The following is a 10798-nucleotide window of genomic DNA, read 5'->3' on the forward strand; positions in this document are numbered from 1 at the left end:
ATTATATAATACTATTAATAATAGTATTATATAATATACTTTATAATATTTTATAATCTTAATACTATTAATAATAGTATTACAAAATAGTATTATTAATAATAGTATTAATCATGTCAGGTTATGATATTATGCATTACATTACTCTAATATTTGCTGTTGTATTATAATATAATCTGTTATGAATTACAAAGTTTCTTATCATTTATTAATGAACTAAAATAAATTTATTACAAATGGAAAATCAATACGTAAAAAGTAATAAGGAAACGGACGTGAGTTGAAAAGTTAAAGATGGTAAAATTTACAAAATAGGACATGCGCAAACGCAAAACCTTTATTTTATCACAAACGTGGTTTTAGCCTGGCACAAGATCGGCAAGATCGGCAAAGTTGACCGATCGTAAAACAAGCGTGGCCAACCCTTGGTTGATGACCGGCATCACTGGTGCGGTGATGCCGGTCATCAACCAATGAATCCCATGCATGGACCATGCATGGCAAGTTTACTGGGATGGTGTAGTTCATCATGAGTTCTTACCACAAGGTCTTACGGTTAATAAGCAGGGTTACTTTGAAGGTATGCAACGTTTACGTGAAGCAATCCGAAAAAAAAAGCCCCGATTTATGGCAAAATAATTCATGGCTTTTGCACCACGATAATTTACCTGCTCACTCGTCGTTGCTTGTTCGTAATTTTTTGGCTAAAAAGAACACGTAGTCATGCCCCAACCTCCAAATTCACCAGATATGACTCCGTGTGAATTTTTATTATTCCTTAAAAATGAAGAAAACCTTAAAAGACCGTTTTTTCACAAGCATAGATGACATTAAAAGCGCATCGCTGAATGAACTAAAGGTTTTCCCAAAGATCGAGTTTGAAAAGTGTTTCAAGGATTGGCAGAAGCGCTGGCACAAGTGCATAGTATCAGATGGGGACTACTTTGAAGGAGACAACATTAATGAAGACGAATAAATAAATATTTTTACGAAAAAACGAAAATTCCGGGTATTTTTTGAACACACCTCGTAATTACATCTCTTAATCATGTTGAATTTCTCGTTTGTCAACCACCAAGCCTAATCCATTTAACAATCGGAGTTAAAATATGGTTTAGTTATAGGGTGCTATGTGTGTTTGACTAGACAAATGGTTTATTTTTTCTCATAACCAGGACAATAATGAGTGTCACCAAGAATTGAGATACTTAATAATATTAATTACGGAGCAAATGTTTTAGGTAGTCAGTCATAGTTGGCCTTTAAACAGTCAATAGCTTGCTCTCAGGGAGAATACCGTTACACCAATGTGACCCTAGTAGGTTTGATATCATCTCCAAAATACACCCTCTTTAATAAATGTATCGTACTGTTTTCATCTACTTTTCTTACAGGAAGCATAAACAAAAACAAACTGCAGTATTTAATCAAACCTCAAAGGAAAATTTATCTGAGGTGTGTTTAAATTTAAAATTTATCTGCTTTTGGAGAGCAGTATGGTTCTCAAACTTGGTGCAAAATTGTAAATTACGCGGTATGCGTAAAAAAAAATTTGAAAAGCATAATATGTTCTCATTGAAGGTAATCTGCAATAACAACCGTATTACTTTGTCAACATTTAAAGATTCCCGACCTAAGTCATTGTCACCAAAGTAAAGTTAACTCCAAACGAACCAGTAAAAACGTTTGTCCTGTCATTTATTGCTAGGCCCAGGAACTCTTTATGTTTGGTGATAAAAGATTTGTCTACAAAACATGGATAAGATTAGCAGCATTTACATAGCATAAAAAATAAAAAGAATATTCTGCTCGACTTGTTAAACTTGAGAAACCACTAAAATTTTTCCAGAGCCACCATGAAAACTTGACTTTTTCTTCCTTTTCTCATGACACTATTCAATGAAAAAAAAATTTTTTTGAATCTCAATTGGATTTAATTATTAAAAAAAGAAAATTATATTGAAAATTATATTTAAAAAAGAACTATATACTTTGAGGTCAAACTAGTTAAGTTTACTGTGAGAGCAAAGGAAACAATTGCAGAATTTGTCCAAAGAAATATTGTTCATTGCAATAATGCAAAGGCCTTAATAAGTTATATTTTGCTAAAACCAAGAGTTAATGCAGCTTGTTTAAAGATGAAAATTGATAGAGCCAGAAAGACTATTAAAGTGTCATAGTTGCTAATACTCTCCTGTCAAGAGAAAGTTTTATTAGACTCAGTTAAGAACAAAATTTTAATTTTTACTCTAGGAGACGACATTGAAGAAGCATATTTAAATGTTGAAACAATTTTAAACCTGTTTTAAACATGTTTTTAACCTGTTTTAAACCTGCTGCACATTACTAATATATATTTTCTTCAATTGTGCAGAAAAGAAACCTGCAAATATTCTTGCAGAATACCAGAATCATACATCCTCGTATCCTTGTACAGATGTAAAAGAATGTCTTCTTGGAGTCCCCCTGCCATGCTGGGAACCCTAAAATTACTTGCACAAGAATACACAATTTCTTCGCAATGGCTTGAGAGGATTCAATTATTTATAAATCTTATTTGGAAATCCAACTAGAGTTATTCTCAAACTTATCCCTCAACCTGAATTGCAACCATCTGTTGTTAAGAGCTACAAATAAAATTTTTGATAAACTCAATATTGTCTGGATAAAATCAAGCTTTCAAGTGCGCTCATAGCTAAAACATTGATCGAGGAGGGTATCGAAGCATCGAGGGAAAACAGTGTCGAGAAAAGTATTTTTAAAAATAGACGCATTATTATTTATTTTGCCGTACTATTTGAAAAAAATTGCATGATCTTTGAAACTTAACTTAGTAAAAGTTGCCTATTTTGCTGTTTTCATTTGAAATAATTTTTGGCTATGACTATATTAGAAAAAATTTAAAGCAGTTTTTAAAATGGTAATTCGTTTTTTGGATATCCGTGAAGTACTTTTCTTCAACGATTTTGTGTTGAATGATGATCATATTTAACCTCCTATATATGGTTTGCATGTCAAATATTTTTGCAACTTATTCTTTATACTAACTATCAATTTTTTGTGTCCAGTACTTTTTCACTTTTAACCGAAACATATATGTGTTAAAAATCCTTCTTGAATCGAATTCTTTTGGTTCCATCTTCTCTCACTATTCTTTTACTTTACCCGTGTAAAACACCAAAATTACTCAACATAATTTGACTACTTTATTTAACATATCCATTGTATTTAGGACTTAAATGTAATGAACTTATAATAGTTATAACTTATTTCGTTATTCAACACTTTCAAATGTGTTTCGACCTAAAAAATTTGAGCGAGCACATTGCCTTAAAGCATATTTGGCTTTTTGCAATCTAAACAAATTGCTATAAAAAGTTACAAAGGCATTCATTCGAATGGATGGGTATTAATACAAAAGTAACGTTTTAGAAAATTTAGCTGGAAGTGTTGATGATCATGCAAAAGCAGGACAATAAGTAGAAAGTCTTTAAGGATGTCTGGAAAATAGGTTTCTCTTGGTATTTTGGTAATTCGTTATGGGAAGACATGTAAAGACAAGGAAAAGGTTACAAAGCTTGGAAATTCATCTTGATAAAGAAGTATGGTTATCAAAGTCATTGATAGTTTTTATTTCAAACTTATGTAACGGCTCAGAAAACTTTAAAGTGAAAAAATAAACCCCAGTGATAATGATTTTTAAAGTGGTAACTAGAGCAAAAATAAGAAAACTCATGAGGTCAGAAAAACCTTTTTCTGCACTTAAATCTACAAAAACTCTAAACATTTATACAAAATAAATTCCATTTGGAAGTGGAAGAGATTGATAAAAACAACAAGTGTGGTTTTTGCGAGCTGAGTTAGATGCCATGATAGCCAGTGTGGTTTTTCATGTTATAAAGGTTTGCTTGAAAACGTGCAAATAATTTCCTGCCAACACTGTTTATCAGCTTTGGAAACCAAAATTTTCTTTAACAAAAGAGAATATTTGGAGCTGTAATAGACAAAATGCAAAAAAATTCTTACTATTTTTCTAATGTTGTTCACATTTGGTTATTGCCGAAGAAGGACAATCATTTCACAATGCATTCAAAGAGAGATCAGCTATACAACTCTTTCACTTCCTTACTTATATGATGAATCATGACTACCTTAATGAGTAGAAGGCGTCGATGAATACAGTACTTGAGAACTCAGCTGAAGGGTGTCAGGTGGAAAGAAACCCAAACTTCGCTTTTAATTTTTGATCTCTTTCTTACTGTGTAACTGTCTAAGACCCAACACTGTTATCAAAAATAGGAATAGTGCCTTTTAGTTGACCAAAGGTATTACATACATGGGGTAAAAATAAACTCATTCTAATGCCCAGAATTGCAAATTTTTAATTCCAACTATGACTCTTTAATCTCGTAAATACCTTTGGTGTTGTTCATTATCATTACATCGAGAAAGTTCTGAGTTTTATATTCGTTTTCAATTTCGATTTTGTATTGTATTGAAGGGTGTTGTTTGTTCAGAATGAATTGGTTTTGCTCTTCTTTCTAAATCTTTGCTGGAATATTTGTAGAAATCATCTTTATTTGATTCATCTAAAAGAATCAAAGTAGCTTGATGAATTTTTTCCATATTCCATGAGTTTGCTTTGCTAATAAAGTCAAAAAAATTTTTCCATTATGTTTTGTTTTTGTTTAAGACAGGTTGTATTTTTTTCACATAGTAATTAGGTGTTCCATAGTTAGGCGTGCCGATAATTAGGTGTTCCATAGTTAGGCGTGCCGATAGTTGAATTAAGTATTCTCATAGGATTAGATTTTTCAGGTTTGTGAGCTTTAATCAGACCACACATACGAGGTGGGATGAGGTCACTTGAATATATATTATCGAACTCAGTTTTTGAAAATCGTTGCTTTTTATTAAATTCTGAGAGATTTTGATTTTAGTAGCATAACTATAAGTGGGATCCTCACTTAGAACTCTTGTTGGACCAATTTGTTCGCTAGTTTTTTCTAAAGTATTATCGTGTTCTATTCAAACTAAACCATTACTTTCATCAATCGGAGATCAATAAGTTTTCTTTCCTTAATTTCTTATTCTATTGATCTTATTTGATTGAATTTAATTTTTTTAATTAAATGCAATTACTCAAAAAAATACGTGGGCGAAACGGAGTTACAAAGTAGAACTCGAACTCAGCAATATCAACAAATTTTAAAAGAAGACAAATACCATCAGTCTGCAATAGTCATCTATAGTAAGTTTTGCTCGAAAGAAATAAACTGGGAAAAGTATTAAGAGAATTCGTATTACTTGATGTTTTTTTTTATAAATATAACATGTATGTATGTATGTATGTATGTATGTATGTATGTATGTATGTATGTATGTATGTATGTATGTATGTATGTATGTATGTATGTATGTATGTATGTATGTATGTATGTATGTATGTATGTATGTATGTATGTATGTATGTATGTATGTATGTATGTATGTATGTATGTATGTATGTATGTATGTATGTATGTATGTATGTATGTATGTATGTATGTATGTATGTATGTATGTATGTATGTATGTATGTATGTATGTATGTATGTATGTATGTATGTATGTATGTATGTATGTATGTATGTATGTATGTATGTATGTATGTATGTATGTATGTATGTATGTATGAATGTATTTATGTATATGTATATAATGTATGTATGTAATACGAAGCAGAATTAGGCTACATAGTATTAAGGTTAAATCTTCAATTATGATGTACAGAAAACAAACTTTAGTAGTTTGGAAACTAGGTTGGGTACTTTCTAAATGTAAAATAAAATGAAAAACAAATTATCGATTTTTTTTTTAACTAAAAAGGTTGTTTACTTTTCTTCTAATCAACATTTAGCCAAACATGTTCCCAGTGTTTATACAATGCAAAATGAACAGTTTGTAAACGCATCATACACTATGAAAGTTGTTTATTTTTTAAAAACTATTATTTTTTTATTCAAAAGGTTTTTTTATTTATTTTTTTGGTACGTCACAACGGCTGCCTGTTTTTTTCATGCATATTCACCAACAGTTGACATTAGAAACATTAAAAAATCCAAATGCAGAAAGAATAGAGGAATATATTCTTCTGAAATATCTCAGGTTTGATTTTACATTTGTATTTCTGTTTCAATGACGACAAATTATAACGTAGAATAACGAAGAATAGCATTTTATATGCGAATTTCAGTTTTTTTTAAACTTAAATTTATGGAGTCTAATTAAACTTAACTTAAATTCATTGAAATTTATTTCTTTACTTGTTTATTTACTTGCGTTGTTGTCCAACTCGAAAGTGTACACCTCGATTTCTCGGGTCTCAATTTGGAAGTTTTAATTCACAAATGAGGTGTTTATTTCTATAATGACTATTTATCTAAATTATTTTTTACTTATAAACGACTTTTTTGATAGTAGCACTATCAAACCTAACGGATATCACACCAAAGTAGCTGTCAATTTAGCCAATATTGACATTAAAATATATAAAGAAAATATTCTGGTTCAGTCACGTGATGGTATGACAGCAGCTGTTGAAAAGATTTTAGTAAAAGGATTTGTTTGGTTACCTTAGTAACCTCTAAATTAGTTTATTCATACATAAACTACAAGCTGAAAATACATCAACTTTTTAACGCATCAAATAGTATTATCTTTCTTAATTAAACGAATACCTATATATATATATATATATATATATATATATATATATATATATATATATATATATATATATATATATATATATATATATATATATATATATATATATATATATATATATATATATATATATATATATACAGTGGCGACAAAATAAATAGCATAGATTGATGTTCAATATGTAATGATATATTTTCCAGAGATCTGAGTTTCTGAGTAAGAAAAGTAAGTAACTTAGTTAAAAAAAATATACAATCATATAAATGATTTAGAAGTACAGAATAAGGGGGCAATTTAAATAACACACCCTGTACAAAATTATCATTCCGTCCTTTTGCTACCAAAATCATGGAGGTTCTTTGTATAAGTAGTTTAGAAAACTTTGTTGGAGCTAAATTAATATTTATTGCGGTGTCCTTATGAGTCAATAACTGCTTGACAACGACAGCCCATTGACGAGATCAATTTTTGGTATCGTTCAGGTGTAATGGCATCCCAAGCAACCTTTATTTCAATCCAAAGTCGGTCTTAATTTGTTGCAGTTGACCGGTTTATGTTTCTGTCAACTTCCTCCCACAAATTTTCTATCGGATTTAGGTCTGGTGACTGTGCAGGTCACTCCAATACATTAATTTTCTTAGCGTTAAGCCACCTTTTAACACTTTTGACCGTGTGCTTAGGGTCGTTGTCTTGTTGGAATTTCCAAACCAAAGGGAGATTTTCCTCGGGATATGGCAACATGACGTTTTGTACTACTTCTTTGTACATGTGTTGATCAGTTGTCCGTTGTATTCTATGCAACAGGCCCACAAACCATACCATGAAAAACTGCCCCAAACTATCACATTGCCACCACCATGTTTTACGGTCTTAAGAGTAAACCGAGGGCTGTGTTCTTGGTTTTGAGGACGACGAACAAATTGTTTTCCGTCGAAGACTCGTCAGTCCAAAGCACGTTTTGCCAAAAACTTAAATCCTTGTGCACGTGCTGTTTTGCAAACTTTAAACGGCTGACGGTATTACATTTTGAGACCAATGGGTTTTTTTCGAGCAACCCTTCCAAATAGCTTATTTTTGCGTAAGCAACTTTTAACAGTGCTGACAGATCGAGTTTTAAATTTTGAGCAAGTTGTTCTTTATTTTTTGTTGCGCCAACAAAGGATTCAGCTTAGCGACACTGGCAATGGCTGCGTCTTCTCTGGGGGTAGTCTTTCGTTCGCGAGACTTGCGTTTTTTGTTGCTTAATGAACTAGTATCGTTAAATAAATTTTTAGCATTGATAACGTTCTTACGAGAACAACTCAGTCTTCGAGCTATTTCAAAATTGTTCAATCCTAGATCTCGAAATGCCTGTTCTTGTTCTCGAAAGACATCTGTTCCATTTTTTACAGCTTTAAAATTTTCCTGTAAAAATTTATTGAAAATTTTCAATTTTAAATAAAAAAAACATGTTAGTTCTATTTGACATTGCTCAAAATTGAAGTCAAGTTTTTACATTCATTTATTTGCACAAAAGTATAAGAGTATATGATAAATTGCAGATTATTCCATAATTGACCCCTAAACCATGATTTTGTTGTGATGATTAGAAATGTGATCTCTACACAAATTTTAAGTAAACTGTTGATAACACACTTATTTTGAAGGTGGAGGTTTATGACTGTGTCAATGTTCTTTGCTGCATTTTCGTTTTTTCTTTTTTTACTCTTTAGGGATAAAGACAATCTTGGATTTATTACATGATTTAAAATCATGTAAGTACTGATATACTTTTCATTCGAACTGAAGATTCTTTTAAATTTAGAAACATTTCACATGTTGAACTTTGAGAAAATCATTTTTTAAGAAAGCTCTTGAACGCCATTATACCTTCTTTTTTTAGATAAACATGACTAAGCGAAAACACCCACAAGGAGGAGTTTTTTGGGATATTACAGACGATCGAGGAACAGAACCAATATATGAATGGTCTCAAAGAAGAAGAGCTAAATTACTGAGCTGGGATAGTCTATGCTATCGCGATTTTATGGTATACACATTCACTTTTAATACAGTAAAAAGTTTTATCCAGAATTTTAACTTTATGGTCATTTTTCAAATGGCACTAGCAGCAATTGCAGTATACTTATCAACGTACTTTGACTTAACTTTTGATATAAATGTTAAGCTACTTGTATCACCTATTGTATTTCCATTGGCATTTGCTATAAATGCCGATTTTCAGCGAAGAGAAAAAGTATTGGATGATTTGGCGAATTTCAAAGCGGCTGCAATGACATGGTTTTTTTGCTTGCGCGATTGGAAAGATGCGGCACATTTAGACAAGATGTGGATGCAAACAGTTCATAGTAAACTTAAAAATATTATGTTTTATGTGCGCGAATACCTTGTAACCAAGAAAATACCTCGACGCAAAGTTATTCTCAGAGCAATATATGAAGATTTCAGTGACATTTGTCAGCTTATTGAAATTGTTCGAAAAAGTGATTTGCCAGCAAATACTTCTCTTATTGCCAGGATTCATCTTCTCATGAACACGTTGTACCTGACATTTGAACGTCTCAGAATTGTACGCGATTATCGCTCTCCACGATCAATTCGCTCATTTAACAAAATATTTATATTTTTCCTTCCCACCATTATTTCACCGTACTGCGTTTTTTTAGGCCGAAAAACTAAAAATGAATGGTCACCATATTATATTTCTGTGTTAACAGCCTTCGTCTTTTCAGCGTTGCAGGGTGCTCAAGATAAACTTGATGAACCGTTTTACGGGATGAGCGAAGACGACATTAAGTTATCATCAATAGAGGAATGGATACTTCAATGTTTAGAAGCGACTAAAACAAGATCTTTGAACTGTTAAAAATAAGATTTAATGTTATTGCTATAAATTTTTCTAAATATAGACTGTTTTTCAAAAAACTAATCTATTAACTTATAATTTTATGAATTTATAATCAGCTTAAAGATTAAAAATGTTCTTAATACTTCTTGAGAGAGCACATGATCATATTGAACAAAGAGAAGAGGATACATGACATGATCTTATATTTTACAGAGAATGTTTGACTCTGAAGCTTACCGAAGAAAGGACCATTGGAATCATTGGAATTAGCATTTGTAGGTTAGAAAAGATTTTTATGATTTTCACAGAAAAAGTCCTGAGTTTACCTTGCAATACCAAAAAAAAAAAAAAACATTGCAACTGTTAATAACAGTATGATAAGCCAGAATTAATTTTCCTTTGTGAGTTTGTGGCTAAAAATTCGAGGCCATAAATTTTAGTTAAATAATGCAACAAATTTTTACATTTTTAACACTAAAAATGCTTAATGAAGAATTCTTCCCAAAACTATATGAACTATATTTCCAAGGAATTTGCGTAAAAATTTTTTTAAGACAATTTTAAACAGAGCATCGTGAACTTTTGTTGTTACGACATCGTGAACCTTTGAGTTTTTGTCCTAAAATTTTGAATTTTAAATGAATGATCAATCCAAAATTATAGCTTGAAATTTTGTTCTTTTTTTATTAATGAACATTGTCAAAAAAGAACATGATCGAAGATAATTTTTTTCTTTTACAGATTAGGCAAGCGCTTATTCTTATTCCAGTACGTGTTAAATTGTATAAAAATGTGCTGCGCGTTCTCTCTTATTCCAATTCATGCTTAATCTGGCTCTCCTAATTCATATTTGCTCTGGTATTTTCAGCCACACTAACATATTTGTGTTTTCAGCCACACTATCATATTTGTGTTTTCAGCCACATTAACATATTTGTGTTTTCAGCCACACTAACTTGTTGTTAATGTGGCAATCCCAATTACTTTTTTAATTAATATCAATTGGGAACTAAATAATATTATGTCAATTTGTAAGGTACCTCTATAATTTTGTAAGATATCTCTATAAACTTGTGAATGATTCTCAATAAGTTTAGAAAACAGTGTACCTACAATGAGTTAAGGACTTTCTGATTAAAAATGCTGAATAAAGCGACGCAGGTCTTTTATATCAGCAGCTAATCCAGTACCTTTTAGAGTAGCCAAGTTATGAGTCCGTACTCTTTATTCAGAAAAGCAGTT

At 31.0% G+C, this 10798-nt stretch overlaps 1 protein-coding gene across 2 annotated transcripts; it reads left to right on the forward strand.

Annotated features, from left to right (window-relative positions):
- The first annotated feature begins 5230 nt into the window (after positions 1-5230).
- LOC145187172 (uncharacterized) lies at positions 5231-9869 on the forward strand. 2 transcript variants are annotated; one of them, XM_090096336.1, is made up of 4 exons: positions 5994-6147; positions 8421-8462; positions 8591-8737; positions 8933-9869. In XM_090096336.1, the coding sequence occupies exons 3-4, from the start codon at positions 8597-8599 to the stop codon at positions 9572-9574; spliced, it is 783 nt and encodes a 260-aa protein (XP_089952462.1). In that variant the 5' UTR covers positions 5994-6147; positions 8421-8462; positions 8591-8596; the 3' UTR covers positions 9575-9869. The 2 variants fall into 2 exon arrangements, with proteins under 2 accessions (XP_089952461.1, XP_089952462.1); XM_090096335.1 differs by having other exon boundaries at positions 5231-6147; positions 8591-9869.
- Positions 9870-10798: the final 929 nt, after the last annotated feature.

Source organism: Hydra viridissima, unplaced genomic scaffold (assembly GCF_058129835.1).
Source record: "Hydra viridissima isolate aposymbiotic clone 2 unplaced genomic scaffold, HvirCarnegie_v1 scaffold_8, whole genome shotgun sequence".
NCBI classification, from domain to species: domain Eukaryota; kingdom Metazoa; phylum Cnidaria; class Hydrozoa; order Anthoathecata; family Hydridae; genus Hydra; species Hydra viridissima.